The sequence below is a fragment of the Alosa sapidissima genome, chromosome 22 (genome assembly GCF_018492685.1).
Source record: "Alosa sapidissima isolate fAloSap1 chromosome 22, fAloSap1.pri, whole genome shotgun sequence".
Taxonomy (NCBI): domain Eukaryota; kingdom Metazoa; phylum Chordata; class Actinopteri; order Clupeiformes; family Clupeidae; genus Alosa; species Alosa sapidissima.
Genome location: NC_055978.1, coordinates 22,564,526 through 22,581,441, shown reverse-complemented (window position 1 = coordinate 22,581,441; position 16,916 = coordinate 22,564,526). Strand labels below are relative to the sequence as shown.

Sequence of the window (16,916 nt, the reverse complement as noted above, 5' to 3'; positions counted from 1 at the left end):
TTCATATATGATGTAGATATACTGATTTCACCTATTTTTGACCTTCAAATTCAAGATGGCCGCCAATTTTTGGCTCTTTAAATGTCAATTTTTCATGCCTGTTTGTGTGTGTCTGTGCTTGTGTGTGTGCATAGTTTGAATTGCGGGGGGTACTGAGGGGTACCCCCAATGAATACCCAGTACCCCCCAAAGAGACAGAAATGTCCGTTTTGGGGGGGGTCAGATATTTTTTCTCAATATCAGAAAAATTATCATTACAGTTACAATACAAGTCAACTCCTATTTCCACTGTAGGAACATTTTAATGTAAAGCGATTTCAGACACCCCTATTGTGGACCGTACTATTTTTAACCACCGTGCCGCTAGAAGCAACGGAGATAGAGAACGACTTCAACTTGTAGCACAACTCAAACCTGGCATATCTCCTATGCTCTTGTCTAGACCAGAGATTATGAATCTGTTTCTGAATTCTGTTTGTGTACAGTCACTCTGAAAAATCTTTGCAAACGGGGTACAGGACAGTTGTCTAAATATGTTGAAATATGCTCTACAGGAATTCAAAACTCTTTGACCACATTTGTAATCCTCCAGTTCTGACCACTGCATTCCTGCATGACAAGTTCAATGTCCTTTACCTCCAAACATCTCTTTGTCTCTCTGTTCTGTATGGCAGACCCCTGCATGGTAAAGAAAACATATCCAAAACCAAATATATGTTGCATCTTGTTCATGGATGTCTCATGTATTCCATTTGAAACTAATACAGCTAATAAGAAATCAATCATGTTCAGGTTTATTGAGAGCCTCACCTGTTTGAAGTCCCAGTGCATATTAAGGCCTGTTTTTTTGGCCTTCTTGCATTCATGTAGTTGTGGCAATTCTCCCGAGCCTGGATCCACCAGACAGCGGTTAGTTTGGTCCATGTTGGACTGGATTTCTCCAATGTATATCTTGCCACTTGAGTGATAGTAGCAAGCCTGCAGCAAGATATGCATGAGATGGTGTTATAGGCCTCTCTTCATTGCATCTATATTAGCATATTAAAAAAATATACTGATCTGCACATACCTGAGAGGTGTAAGAATGACATTGGTATAAGATGGGGGTGTGTCCTGGAACAGGGCCTTGATCCACACATGCATCTGTGTTCATGTCATTCTGCAACTGACATCAGAGACAAAGGTGGTGACTCCTTCACAAAAGCCTTTCCAATAGTCTCTCTTTTAAAAATAAACTGTGTATGGTTGTATACATTATTACACAGTCTAAACATAGTGCAAAATCTGTGAACGTCAGTGCAAAAATCTACCTTTCAGTGTAAGAAGTGTAACATAATGCTTACATACAAAACTTACATTGCCATAGCTGAGAATGTTGAATGGCTTTAAGCTGGTATAGACATTGTCGAGGTACCACTGGAAAGGCTTGCACTTAAGTTTTTCCCTCAGCTTTTTTCTTTCAGACACATCACCAATATCTATGCCATGGTTCTACAGTGAGACAGAAAATATACAGAGGGCAGCAAAACACTAAGTGTATACATGTATTTCAATCAATCAATCAATCAATCAGTTAAATGCATAGTATATTTTATTGATCAATTCCATTTTCAATTTCAAAAGATTCCATTTTGTATTTATTTATAAAAATAACTTTATTTGGTCATTCACATCATAGTTTTTATCCAGCCCTTATGTGTTTTGTTTCACCTGTAGAGGGAGCCTCCAGGCAATGTTGACATTGTGCTTGTAGTCGTCCAGCCACACCTCAGCCACCCGGAGAGCGTTTCTCTGCATCAAGTATTTCAGCTCTGGCATGTAAGGTTTATGCGCTCTCTCCAGGTGAGCAATCTTGGAACAGGGAATCACCTCAATGCTACCACCACACGACCACACCTGAAATCAGTCATTCCCATGAGATGAGTTCAGGGCCAACTCCTCAGCGTTCCCACAGTATTTTGTCTTTGTTGTCAGAGTAAATCATGTCATTTTCTCCGTTTTTTCATTTGGCACCTGCTGAAACTTACTCTAAGTCCGAATTCAACATTTTCTCCGCCATACATTTTCATGCCAGGATCCAGAGCTCCAATCTCCCCAAAGAAAACACGATCTGCCACCAGTACCCCCATAATGGATGGACTCCTGTTAACACAATTTTGGAAGTTATGTAAAACCATTTTATACCATACCATAACACTTTATTTTAAATAACACATGTTAGCCATTAATATAAAGTAATATGTGTATGTATTAGTGCTTAATAGGGTATGAGTTAAGTGTCATCCCTCATCACACATTTATTATATAATTATTCAGCTACTTCTTATTCTTAATCTTACTGAATAGATTAATCCTAATAAACAACTAGTTGGTCTTGATCTAAGGTTATTGAAATATAGTATGGATCAAAATAGACACTTTAGAGCCTTCTAATACATTGGCATGCTATATGCTACTATTCTGTCAATATAAGTCACATATTCATAATAAACACACATATTCTTAAACAATCAGAATACCTGTGTGAATTACTGGGGTATCGGACATTTTGAATTGAGACTTAATAAGATCAATTTGATCATGTAAAGCACTACACATTTATATGATTATGCTACATAATTTATGATGCATAAAAATGACTTAGACTGTTGGGGGGAGGTGAGGGAGTGGGGTAACTGTTCCACATATGGCCGCCATGTTCCCTAAACCAAAGATCCTTAATATACTTCATCAACCGTCTCTGCCTAAACTAAAGTGTTATCTATGAGGTAACAGCTGGTGATTGAACCATGGAACCCTAGATGGAGGTACTTAATGCCTATTGTACTTGTGTCTGTTTTTGTTAGGTTAACAAGGTCAGTATTCTGGGTCATTGTAGGGAGCACACTGGATGTAAATGGTTGATAAAACAAGAACTCACTTTCCAGGAAGTGTCTCATCATTTCTGGCATACCACTGTGGGAGGAATGCCTCGTACTTGCACCACATTGCCCAGTCAAAGCCTTGGGCTGATGGCTTGTAGTTTGTCAACTTCAGATCATAGCAGCTCACTTTATCAAGCACAGGTGATAGCACCACAGTGTGGTCTTCCTTGATTCGCGCCAGGAGCGGCTCTGCCCTAAGTACACAGGGGGGAAATATATAGATGCCGCTACAGAACACAAAGAAATAGGCCAGATACTTAGTGAATGGACCAACAATGCATCACAATTCAGTGAACTGATTATAAAATTGTTAGAAGAATGTCTCATAATGCACAACATAAGCCAGTACATGAACTCAGAAATGGACATCATCACATTTACAATGACATGAGTTTAGTTATGAGTAAATGTGGCCATGGCCATGTAGGAATATAGCCTGGTCCTACCAGACTCTCGTACATTTCGTAATGTACTGAGAGTCTGGCCAGGTCCAACTTTTCGTCCAGCTCCATTGTATGTTCGCGGTGAACCACCTCCTCAGACTGTTTACGAGTGTTCGCAAACGTTTGGCAAAAACCTGTTTGCAAATATTCGCCTGTGTTTACTAATTTGAACGCACCTCTGGTTAACCTACCAGCCCTTGTTGACCTCAATATGGGCATCCAAAATGGCAACCACATCACCACTGGCAACCTTCCACCCCGAAATTCTCGTCTGACTTAGGCCTAGCTGGCTGGAGTGCCTGACCTGTTTCACCAAGCCAGGCCTAGTCACATGAATGAGACTCACAAAGGCATTTAATGGCTCTTTCAGGTCACCTGTCAAGATATATGATTTTACAGTTACACATACTCCAAACTACATTAATCATACATAGCCATCAATCACACAATAATCATAGGGCAATATAGCAACTTTCAAGAGCATGTGTATACTGCACAGGCCAGGCTAAACACTGAGCCATTTTATTTGTGTTCCACATGAAACAGCTATTTGGCACATGCGAATTGGCATATCTGGATCCTAGATTGTGTCAAACTTGATATCATGACAAATAAGAGAAACCAACCGTTGGAGCTGTGGTCATCCACCAGGATGATGTCTCTGAGGAGGTGGGCAGGGGTCCTGTTGATGATGCTGTAGATGGCTCTCTTGATTATGGACAGGGCCTCGTCAAGGTAGATCAGCACAACGCTAATGGTGGGCAGATCTTTTGGGTATTCCCGCTCCAAACACCTGGAACACAGTCGAAAACAGTTTGTTTTCTTACAGTTGTTAGTGCATGACTGAAAAAATAGCTGAATCCTTGCGCTGCTCACAACTGACCTATAATGTCGCGTTTCAGGTAGCTCCCTGTCCAATGGCAAACGGTTGCTCAGAAAGGTATTGTAGCCATATCTCTGAAACAACTCCTCAGCCTCCATCTGTTCTTCCTCGGTCAGAGCAGCATCCCAGTTTTTGAAAAGAGGTGAGTTTGGGTACTTTTTGACCCTCTTCTCCTCCTTCACTTCATCCACCCGTCTCTCCTCGCGTTTGTGGAGGGAACTGACTGAGATCACAACAGTTATCATTTTACTACACTGTTTCAAATGTTTAACCCTGTCACTACTTAAACACGTTAGGCCATAACTTTGTATCAAATCAGTGAAAAATGCAATGGTCATGATGTTTGTTGACACACACACATGCAATGCAAGATGAGAGCAACCTTACTTTCCATTTTCCAATTACATGTCAAATACATTTACTACACAGAAATCCCACACATACTTGTAGGCCACAGAAATATCCATTGCATACAAATGTGTGCACTACAAAAACACTGCACACAAGAAGGATCAAAGTGGAAAAGGGTGTGTCAAATGTTCATTACATTTGGTGTATAAGTGATCTACAGTTAGGTGAATATTCAGTGTATGTAGTGAATGTACACTGTAAAAAGTAAAACGTGGCTATTGTTCATTTGATTAGTATTTTCTCACTACAGTAGCCTACAAATATTAGATTGTTTACTTGAATTATAATGATAATGAACCTATTGTACTAGTACCATTGTACTGTACCTAACTGGATATAAAATGTCAACGTGACCATTGACCTGAAGAATAAGTTTAAACTGAATGGGTTTTAAATGTTGAGTCAATGTCGAATAGCTTTATCGATTACTTCAATTTCACATTGAACCAATGATTTACTTTTTACAGCATGTACAGTATACACACACCATCTCATGTTCACATTTTCACACAGCCTTGTACTTGGCCAATGTACTGAAGAAAACAATGATTAGCTATCTGAGATAACACTCAGGGATGGGCAGTATTTATGCCCACATATACATAAAAATATGTATTTCAAATACAAAATAGTATTTGGTCATTTCTATATTATCTATATAAAAAAATGGCTGCGTATTTTGTATCAAAATACTTTATAGGTGTGTATTTTTGTAGTTTAAAAATACTGCAAAATATTTTTGGTAAAACCAAAACTTTTGGTGATGTGATGACATCATAAAAGTGCAAAACAACAAATGTAGCCTCTGACTGCAGGCTTGTGATCAGAATACTGAGATCAGGAAGATGATCCAGTGCAAGATGAGTAAAGTGAGATAAGTAGAAAATTGAGCTCACGACTTCAAGAAAAATTCACCACTAACACTTATGCTAAAGCAAAAAGGAGCTTTTAAGCAGGCAGAATTCGATGCAAAAATGGTTTTATTGATGCTAGCAGCAATACCAACAGCAATAAACCGTGAGTGTATCTCGAGAAGGCACACTCGAACAATGGTTGAGCTCCCATACTTATACCCCTCCAAAATGCTGACACAACACTACCCCGAACCCACTATGGCATTATGAAAGGACGTTGATCGGTCTTATCTTTACAAGTCAGCAATATTGCTGCCAAGGGTACAACATTTTCACCTTCAGTTTACAGAAAGTTCAGGGGTGTACAGAGTGATCACAGGTCATACATCGTGCATGGCTTAAATATTGTTCACTCTCCTACTGGATGTTATGAGTAGAGCTCACCCCTGTTTACACCTTATCTTGCAGCTGCAAGGCTGACTTTGGTTTTTTCAAACGGCCCATGCTAAGGCAGCATGAGACACAGTGTGACAAAAAGAGACAGAGTGCACATTCTGGTAGGGTGGCTTCATTATGTTTTTCATATTTTTCATTGGGGGCAGCCGTGGCCCACTGGTTAGCACTTGTAACCGGAGGGTTGCCGGTTCGAGCCCTGACCAGTGGGCCGCGGCTGAAGTGCCCTTGAGCAAGGCACCTAACCCCTCACTGTTCCCCGAGCGCCGCCGTTGTAGCAGGCAGCTCACTGCGCCGGGATTAGTGTGTGCTTCACCTCACTGTGTGTTCACTGTGTGCTGTTTGTGTTTCACTAATTCACAGATTGGGTTAAATGCAGAGACCAAATTTCCCTCACGGGATCAAAAAAGCATGGGCGTAGATTTAGGGTGGGACGCTAAGGACTAGTCCTAATCAAAATTTTAAGATGACAAAATTGTCCCCACCAATATTTTAGCGAACTTATTTGTGCTGCTGATCATTCCGACAGCCAGCACGACAGTACTAGAAACGTCATTTGATTGGCTGAAAAACCGAGGGGGAGGGGGTAGGGTTATCTGACACGCACGCTACACGCATGGAGAGTGCCAATGCACAGGCTACTTTGCACTGGCAGTCAAGCGAGCAGGTGTGTCAACGACAACGGTAAGTTACCAGGGCTGTCTGCCAATATATACCCCATAAAAGGCCAAAGTAAAACATTTTGATATTCCCTTTGCCCTTCGGCATGTACATGTTTGCCCCTTTTTGTGGTTTGTAGATCAGCTATGCCACCCAAGAAGAAGAAAGGGGACATACAAAGGTTTTTCATTATGCAGGCTAAGTAGGCAAACTAGCCATACAAACTGGCAACTGGTGACCAGGCTTTCAAATTCGGATTTTACTGTGTAAAATAACATTAGCTGTTAGGATCACCCAGGATATTGTCACAGCTAAACCTAGCTTCTGTAATCTTTCAACCAATGTTAGGAGTCATGTTGAATAGGCTATGTGCCGCACGGACAGTCGCATAGGCTATAGCACAGAATAGAAGTCATGGGTTGCATCTTGCAGTGTATTTGTGAATGTAGCCTGCACAATGCAAAGAAATAAAAGATAAACTAGGTGCATTTCCATAGAAATGAACATTGCGAGACACCAGATATTCCTTCTATGATCTCATCCCATAAAGCTTTTCTTTGACTTTTTGAGTTTTTTGAACATTTATTTGATCTAATGACATCGCAAACATGATGAATTGAATCCACATATCCTTGCACTTGCGAAAACTATTTTTCATTAGCCTAAAACAATGAGGTCGCAAAAACAATGACTTCAGACTTGACTTGCGACTCCACTCAAAAGACTTCAGACTTGACTCGTCGGACTCGAGCTTCGAGACTCCTGAACAAGCTGTATTTCATGAAATTATTGTTTTTTTTAATCTAAATGTATTCATGTATTTCTATTTTATTTTATTGCTATATACAGAATACTTTGGAAAACGTATAACGAGCGGCATGGCCCCTTTGCCATAATGTGCAACGTAATCAATAGGCCAAAATTGTGTATCTGTGCCGAATTTCGTAATTCAAGTCCAGTGCAGAACTGAATAAGAAAATCATAACGCTATGTATCTTGAAGTTCCAGTATGTGAGAAACTTGATGTGCCTTAATATCTCCAACCTCAAGTATGCAGCTAATAAGGAAATATAATTGTTATTTAATTAAACAAGGTGAACTTCTCCCCACTGTGGAATGCAGATAAGGATGCTACAAGAAAGGGAATTCAAACACACTCAACACCTTACCATCTATTGATGTCCTTATGTAAAGTTGCACAGGTAAACTTGCTCATCTTTACTTGCGTACGACTTCACACCAGTGCTTCAGGGCAGCCGTGGCCTACTGGTTAGCTCTTCGGACTTGTAACCGGAGGGTTGCCGGTTTGAACCCCGACCAGTAGGCATGGCTGAAGTGCCCTTGAGCAAGGCACCTAACCCCTCACTGCTCCCCAAGCGCCACTGTTGTTGCAGGCAGCTCACTGCGCCGGGATTAGTATGTGCTGTACCTCACTGTGTGTTCACTGTGTGCTGAGTGTGTTTCACGGATTGGGATAAATGCAGAGACCAAATTTCCCTCACGGGATCAAAAGAGTATATACAGTATACTTATACTTATATACTTACTTATACTTCAGACCAGAGCTGATGCTTCAGCAATAGCCGTCACTGAAAAGCTGTGAGTGTCGTTGAACACAGCTGTTCTCACATTAGCTGATTGCGATAAACATAAACCATTGTTGCCTAATTACCAATTATTCATTACACCTGTGTGTAGTATCTACTTTTTTAGTGTTTTTCACATATAGTATTTCGCAGTATTTTTAAAAGACAAAAATACACACTAATAAAGTATTTTGATACAAAATACAGAGCCATTTCCTTCAACCCAATAAAATACAAATGACAAAATATTTTGTATTTGAAATACATATTACATGTTTCAGTAATACTACCCATCCCTGAGAACAGGCAGATTACATCTTTATAGTTGGCCATATGATGACATACTTAGGTTAATACTGTATTTCACCAGTTAGGGCACCAAAATGGCCAGCAGCGGCACTGTGTAGCCTATCTTGACATGTCTTTAAGGCTACGTTTATACGTTTTTTATTCGCGTTTAGACGAGCATTCTCAGGGGGAAATCTTTGTTTATATGAAGACGCAAGAGTATGTGATATTCGATTGGATATGCATTCCAGACTGCTGGGTGGTGGTGTGATAGAACCCTGGTACGTCACGCGCAGACATTCTAATTTGACAGTTTAGCCAGAGAGGTAATCAAGGATCTTTGGTTTAGCCGTTTAGACGGAGACGCAACCCGGGTCGTCTTCAAAACTCTACACTCTGGAAGGAGTCTTCAGATTTTTGCGTCTTCAAGCCCCGATGGCGGGGTCGCCGTGTAAACGAAAGGCACTTATGATAAAATATTTTGTGTGTTTAGTGGGCTCTCTGTTGATTTTAATGAGTAGACCTAAGCCTAAAGTTACAGCATTTCTATCACAATTGACCAGACTTCTACTGCTTTTCGGTCTGCTTTTAACAAAATTCTGGCTATGATTGTTCCTTGTATTGCATCATGAGCCATCACTGCGCCTATTGCATTCTACTGTTGTTAGCCTTAAGCCTAGCTCATTCATTATGTTATACCACATCGCCGTCCATTAGAAGTGCAATGAGCTGCATTGAGCATAATAAACTGCATTTAGAATTCCAAATCTATATTTCTAGATATTTTGGTAAAAGTAATACAATAGTAGTGTAATGCCTTACAATTCAGATACAGTAATATTATAATGTAACAAATTACTTTGAAATGACAGTAAAGAGTAATACATAATACATTACGATTTTGAAGTAACTTGCCCAACACTGATGACAACCATCACTTTCTATGTGTGTGTATGTGTGTGTGTGGAGGGTCAATCAAATTCTATGATTGCCACTGATGTGAATGATCTCACAAATCACACAAACCAAAGCAAATTTTAAAAAATCGTAAAAGTATCGAAATCGAGATTCTTCACTTAGTATTGGTATTGAAACAATAATGTTGGTATTGTTGTGTTGGGGATGTGTCCCCACCGAAGCTGAGACTAAACCTACGCCCTTGGAAGTTCCCCATTACCTGTGAAAAATGCCCATCTGCATTCATGTAATGACAACAGTCAGTAGCCCACTATAACTCCTTCTCGTACTGTTTGGTCTTTATTGTCTTACAGATCAAGTAAAATCGTACAGTTTGCCCTCTAAGCCCAACGTGTAATCATTTTGTTGTGCAGTAAAATGTCTCATACAGCATCAAACAACTAAGCATTTTTAGCCGACTGGTCACCTGATAAAGTTTTACGCTGTAGCCCAAGTCAATGACAGATAACGTGAGGACGACCACATAGGCTACAAATAATTTCGGTAGAGTTTGCAATTGCAAATCTATGTGTCAAGACGAACGTTTTCTGTTGTATAGGTTTTGTTAGGCAACATAAATTAACACATTTTGGTCTCTTTATTGTCTTAATTGTATATTGATTTACTAATTGCAGCACAAGTCAAATTTCATTCAACATGTGCGTGTAATTTTTTTTTTATAATTAAGTGTTCCACGTGCGCTAAAAAGACATAACGCTGTGAAAGCGGTAAGAGAAAATTCACCCGGCGGTTTCGTGTAGACGTACCCTTAGAGTTATGGTTAGGGTTGAGGTTAGGATTAGGGTAAGATAGGATCAGGTTTCATGTGTCATGACAGTGTCATGTGTTCATGACAGTGTCATGTCACTCTTATATCGATACTGTCAAGTAAAGTGTTACCAAAAACTCTTTGTCTCATCATGATGTTTACAGACATTAGTGATAAGTTATACCACAGTGGCTGCACACACACACACACACACACACACACACACACACACAACCACATGGTTACTTGCACCCACACTTTGTTTAAGTTTGCCTGTTTTGTGTGTTATTATTGCTCAAAAAGTTGCCCCATGTATCTGCTTAAGCAATATCAAACATTCTGGACATGCATTGACCCATGTATCTGCTTAAGCAATATCAAACATTCTGGACATGCATTGACAGTCAGAGACTTCATTCTCTGTATGTCAGTGTACCATGAGTTTAAAGCTGTTATTTTAAGGTAATGGAACTGCATTGGGTTGCTTTAAAGGGGTGGTTCAGGATTTTGGACATAAGACCTTATTTCCAAGTAAGCAAGTGTGATATTTATCAGTGGAGACCGTTTTCAGCACGTTTCATCCAGTCCTTCTAATTGCAGAGTTCGCAGGTGCTAGGCTAGCGCAAGTCAACGGTATGTGCTAGCCTGCCACTAAAGACAGTCTTACCCACTCCAAAGTACAGGAGTAGTCAGGTTAATAGGGCATAGATCACTCTGAAAGTAATCCCCAACAAAATAACATTCTTCATGTTATTGTTGGACTTGTGGCACCCCCAACCAGCCTTGCAAATGGTTAGCTGTGTATGGGTATGTAAAACTCTTGCTGGCCTCTTGCTGGAGATGGCCTCTTGCTTAGATTTCTGCTACTTACTTAATGTGTTGTCCCAAGTATACACTGAGTGTTACCTGCTCTGTTCTCTCCCTCCATTCTCCACTGTGCCTGTTCTGCTTATCCAGGACCAAGGATGCAGAGGACAAGAAGGGTGTGCGATATATGACTGGAATGGTCAGATAAGATCATTTTTTATGTTTGAGGTCCACACGATGGGGCCCTTACACAAACGGAGTTGTGTTGATCCAGCATCTTCCACACCTCCCATAACACTCCCGACTCCAGCCAAATGTTGCATCCTCCTTACCATGTCCCTCTTATAGGTGTACAGAGTCGGAGGGCTACCCATCCCTTCCACATTGTGTCTTTTGTGTAGTTCACACACGTGTTGTTCAAACTTGAGACTGAAATCTTTTTATTTTTTGGAAACCTAAATGAGTGTCAGACCTCCTTTTTATGTTGCAATGTTACCATACCTTCCTTCACATTTTTTTTTGCATTTGTTCCTGTTCTTGTTTGAAACACACATTGAAAACTTAATAAAAATTCTATTGAAAACATGTATCAGTCATCCTTTTCATAGTCTCACCAGCCGGCTGAAATATAAGTTATAAGTATTTTATTGAAATAGGTGATTGCTTATTGAGTTACAAGTGTGTTATTGAAACAGTGGGTGTGGGTATCTTGCAGTATTAATCAACATTTTCCAATTTAAGTTGTTATTGATTCTTATTTAGCCTATGTGTTTTTGACATGTTTATGGCTTAGTCTTAAAATGTTAAAGGCTGTGTTGTGGCCACCTTTATGCTATTTCTCTAAAAGAACTGAATAGATTTAATGCATTGATCAAACTTTTAGGCTATTAGGCTACTGAATGCCAATATTTATATATTTGATAGACGTTTATTGCTAGTTTTACAATGATCAAAGTTGTGTGGTAGATTTGGGGGGGGGGGGGGGGGGGGTCACCTTCATCTTCATCTCACCAAACGAACTGAAAAGGACACTGGATCTAATGTCCACACACAAAAAGGATACAAAATGCATAGCCTATGTTTTGACAATGTAAGTAAAGTATAGCGTGATACAGGCAAATGTAGGAATGTCCAGCAAGGAAACAAACGTTCAATGTTAGAACTACCAAAGAACATATTTTAGATCGATGTTGCAAATTAATTATACTCGCAATATATAATTGACACTATAATGCAAGCATGCTAACACGTAATAACACTCGTTTTTGGTTTGTTGTAATGTTTCCCGTTCAATAACGCACTCGATGCTGTCTATCAGACATGTGGACTCGAGTCACATGACTTGGACTCGAGTCAGACTCGAGTCATGATTTTAATGACTTCAGACTTGACTTGATAAAATTCGGCATGACTTGCGACTCGACTTGGACTTGAATACTATTCACTTGAGACTTGACTCGGACTTTGCCTCTTTGACTTGTGATGACTTGACATGTCTCGAATCAAAAACTAAATTTCCTGATCGTGGACCAGTCACCCCACAGACGCTTTCCCGCGACTAACAAAAAAAAAAAAAAAAAAAAAAAATTGCGGAGACAAGCGGCCAGAGCACAGTACAGTACTGCCGCTACCCCCACACGCGTTACGCACTGTGTGTAGGGCACCAAGAGACAGAGGAAGGACCAACATTTAGCCAATCACTAGTAGCTTTACTGCAAACTGATTTGCACTCTTGTTAGAGAACGTTTAATGTCAAAAAGCACCAACAGCATGTTACATAAAGTTGATACTTTTCGAGTCCTCTCCATTAAGATCCAACTTGAACTTATGCTAGCCTACTGCATTTAATTGAGAACGCATCCAAGCACGCACGAGAGGGAGAGAAAATGAGTAGGTTCCAGCTGGCTTGTCATTGTTGATGATGATTGATATCTTCTCAATATAAGAAACATATAAAAGGAAATCGTGAAGGCAACAAATACGAGATTAGAGGAGATTGTGAATTATCCGGTTCTCACTAGCCTACTGTACTGTTATAAACTATGAGATCCAGGTCACTATGACATAGCTGCACTCACTGTGATTTGGAAAGTGGACAAGAATATTATGAAGAGTTGTCTTTGCCTTGTGTAATGGAACTGGTCTTAATAGTCTTGAAGTATTCAATAATTTATTTACATGAAGCACATGATATGCCGATTGAAATACATTTCACTCAGCTACTGTAGCTAGGTGGCTACTGGCTACCAGGCTCATAATTCACTTTTAATTGCAAACAGAAAATGTCAAGCAAGCATCATGTCATACATGCTTCTCTTTCCAAGGGAATGAAAGCTGTTTGTGCCAACTTAATATCATGCTTATCGTTGTTAATATTGTGCTATACATGTGGCACAAACAATGTTTGAGTTTGTGGACTAGCCATAGGCTATATTTGAACGGAGCTGGTAAAAAAAGGATCATTATGAGAACGTGTGACACAATGGGCTTAAAGTGACAGTGCACCATTTACAAATGAGATAAACAGCATCAAATGTGTAGTATTTCTTAAGAAATGAATACTTTAAAACAAAATTACTGTCATTATTATCTTTTAAATAATATAAAAGTGTTGACCTTGGCTTCCCTTATGAGTCGCCACTGCCAGACAGCCTAATAAATAGTTTGCAGGCAAATCTGTGGCCTAGCGCAGTGAACTGCCATCAGTCAAATTATTACTCATCCTTACAGTGGGCTCCGCAATTTGGAAAAACAATATATATATTTGCAGCTGTGCTGAGTGTTATGTAGCTATCCGTTTACAGATTACACAGGTATGCGCATGCATATGTCGTAAAAGATTACAAGACAGAAACATTGAACATATTTTAATCTGTATTTATAAACAAAAAATACTGTGGATTAGATGGAAGTGCTAAAATTATGATCGATAGTCTAATAATGGCATTATTAAGTGAAGAGTACCTGATGACTTGTTCAGGACTTGAAAAAAATTGGGACTTGGACTTGGACTCGACTTGGCTTTGATGTGACTTGGACTTGGACTCGACTTGCCCTTCTCTGTATTTACTTGGGACTTGACTTGGACTTGACTGCTAAGACTTGGGACTTACTTGTGACTTGCCAAACAGTGACTTGGTCCCACCTCTGCTGTCTATCCCATTGAAATAACACGACACGCAAAGAGCTGTTTGGAACTGTTGAAGCGTACGTGAACCACGTGACCGCTTGGCGGCGACTTCAAAGAGTGTCGCAACTCTCTTTTTCTATGGCTCTGGATAAGTGGAGCTAGGCGGAACGAAATTCATCTGGCGAGAGCCAGGTTAGCATTTGCCCATTTGTTGAAGGAATCAGGATTCCAATGATTCAAATTATCTTTTATGATGTACAACAAGGTCTCTATTCAGGAAGTAGTTGATCAGGATTGAAAGTATATTTTTTTGATTGCAGAAAGTATGTTTTTTTTTTATCAATATTATTTAGTTTGGAAAATATTGTTCTTCTATTCAGATCATATCTATCTCTCTGTAGTTATCAGTTCCTCTTGGCCAGATAGATAGATAGATAGATACTTTATTGATCCCCAAGGGGAAATTCAAGACAGACAGACCTGCAGAGCAAATCCCAAATTTGCCAAAAGGTTTGTTTGTATGAGTATTCCCATGCTCAAAAAACTATACTATTACACATTATTCTTCAAAAGATAACATAAACATATTATCTTTTCACAAATTTGTTCAAGAATCTTTTTTGTATGTATTTCTGTTCGGTCCTCACAGAGCAATTCAGAGGGTTAAAGTCTTCAACAACACTATGGCACAAATCAATGCATCACCTTCTGTAACCTAACAGGCACCAAGCTACAGTATGTGCAACAACTCATGCGAGCTGGAATGATGCTCTTCGTTCCATGAACAAGTATGAGCAGAACGTCTCCTTACCTAATTTGTTGATTTGGGCCTCCATTCTCTCTAGTCTCTCTAGAATATCAGTGCCCTGCATGGAGTAGTTTGCTGTAAGGTGATCATTCCTATGCTCCCCCACCACGCTCTCTCTCTCTTGGAGAGGATCTTCAAATTGACCCAAGTCAGACAGAGCAAGGTGGCAGCTACGACCACACAAGGCACAAGCCCTCGAACACAGCTCACCCTCACCATCCCTCTGTCCAGTTGTGTGCACGCAGGACATGCACCAGGCTCCCTCTCCAGTAGAGAATGGAAAACATAGTGAAGACGCAGATAAGATCTTACTCAGACTAAAGGTCCTAACTCCTCCCCATCCAAAGCAATAGCTACTGAAGGCTGTACAGCTGCCACTATTTTACATAAACCTAATTCCTGAAACCTGAACTACAATATTCAACTATGCTCAAAATGCCCCCCCCCCTTATATAAAGACATGAATAATAGTGTATCGACTAACTGTCTAACATGTAACAGCATACTAATGCATTTACATGCAAGGCTATAAAACTGGTAAAACAGGCTCTGTTGTTTTGAGGGACTCTAATAGGATGTAATTCTTTATCACAATCAACCCACACACATACATTTACAGCGAGCCTTGGGGTGTTGGCATTTCTGAGAAAAAAACAACACAAAGGGCCCTATCTCGGCGATCTAAATGCAGCGCGTAGTGTATTCTTATCACGGTGCAGAGCATATTCCTATCTTACACTCGAATTTTTCGCCATTGCGCTTTTCTTTTATTAAACAATGCACTCAGGGGTGTGGCAATTAAAGACCTAAGGCGTGGTCTAGCACATTATCTAAAAATCGCTATCTTACACCATCTAAAAAGCATTACGCCACTGACCACAAAAAAACTGGTCTATAGCGAAAGGTGCATATGAAGCACAGCTGAAGACGCACTGTCACGGGATGTAGGCAGCAACTCCTCTGCAGGATAAATGTCCTTTGGTTTTTTATTCAGTCATTTGAACATTATTGGGGTAAGTGTTGCTTATTTCAGGCTGTTTTCGATGGTAACCCATTGACAGTCAACAGTGAAAGTAACGGTAGAGAGCGGTACAAAATATGACTGCTGCCCAGTCAACTTTTGTGTATGTAAATTAGTGTGTGCATGTGTCCGTTGCTTTTGTGTGCTTCTCTGTGTGTGTTTTCGCTTGTGACTGTGTGTGTAGGGGTAATGGGGTGTGTGTATGTGTGTGTGCGTGTGTCTGCTGTGTGTGTGTGTGGGTATGTTTGTGCATGCGTGCATGTACGTGTTTATGTGTGTGTGTGCTTATATGTGGGCCTGTGTGTATGTGTGCGTGTGAGTCTGTGCGTGTGTATGTGAGTGCGTGTGTGCATATGTCTGCATGTCTGTGCGTGTGTGTCTTTTGTGTGTGTGTGTGTGTTAATGTGTGTGTGTTTGCATGTGTGTGCATACCTGTTTGTATGTGTGTGTCTGTGCTTGTGTGTGTGTGTGTGTGTGTGTTTATGTGTGTCTGCTTGCCTGCATCTGTGTGTGTGTTTTAGGTGTCTGTGTGCGTGTCCGCTTGTGCGTGGGTGTGTGAGGGTAATTGGGTGTGTATGTTTATGTGTGTGTGTGTGTGTGCATGTGTGCATGTGCCTGCTTGTGTGTGTGTGCGTGTGTTTGTGCATGCGTGCGTGTACGTGTTTGTGTGTGTGTGTGCGTACGTGTGCTTGTGTGTGTGCCTGTCTGTGTGTGTGTGTATGCATGTGAGTCTGTGCGTGCATGCCTGTGTGTGTATGTGCGTGCGTGTGCTTGTGTGTGTGCCTGTCTGTGTGTGTGTGTATGTATGTGAGTCTGTGCGTGCATGCCTGTGTGTGTATGTGAGTCTGTGCGTGCATACCTGTGTATGTGCATTTGTGTGCTTGCGTATATATGTCTACATGTCTACTGTGTGTGAATGTGT

General features: G+C 40.4%; 1 protein-coding gene across 1 annotated transcript; it reads right to left on the bottom strand.

Annotated features, from left to right (window-relative positions):
* Positions 1-282: 282 nt before the first annotated feature.
* On the bottom strand, positions 283-15,080 carry LOC121697655 (probable polypeptide N-acetylgalactosaminyltransferase 8). Its single transcript, XM_042079277.1, has 11 exons — positions 14,977-15,080; positions 4,251-4,473; positions 3,994-4,160; positions 3,559-3,742; positions 2,921-3,118; positions 2,028-2,142; positions 1,711-1,896; positions 1,357-1,491; positions 1,070-1,165; positions 811-978; positions 283-678 (listed from the first exon to the last, which is right to left on the bottom strand). Exons 1-11 carry the CDS (start codon positions 15,035-15,037, stop codon positions 559-561), a joined length of 1,653 nt encoding a protein of 550 aa, XP_041935211.1. The 5' UTR covers positions 15,038-15,080; the 3' UTR covers positions 283-558.
* Positions 15,081-16,916: the final 1,836 nt, after the last annotated feature.

Coding starts and splice junctions, on each gene's coding strand:
- LOC121697655 (XM_042079277.1), bottom strand. CDS start 15,037: ATGCAGGGCACTGATATTCTAGAGAGACTAGAGAGAATGGAGGCCCAA. Junction 4,161..4,250: donor CCTGAAACGCGACATTATAG/GTCAGTTGTGAG, acceptor ACTGTGTTCCAG/GTGTTTGGAGCGGGAATACC. Junction 3,743..3,993: donor GGATGACCACAGCTCCAACG/GTTGGTTTCTCT, acceptor ATATCTTGACAG/GTGACCTGAAAGAGCCATTA.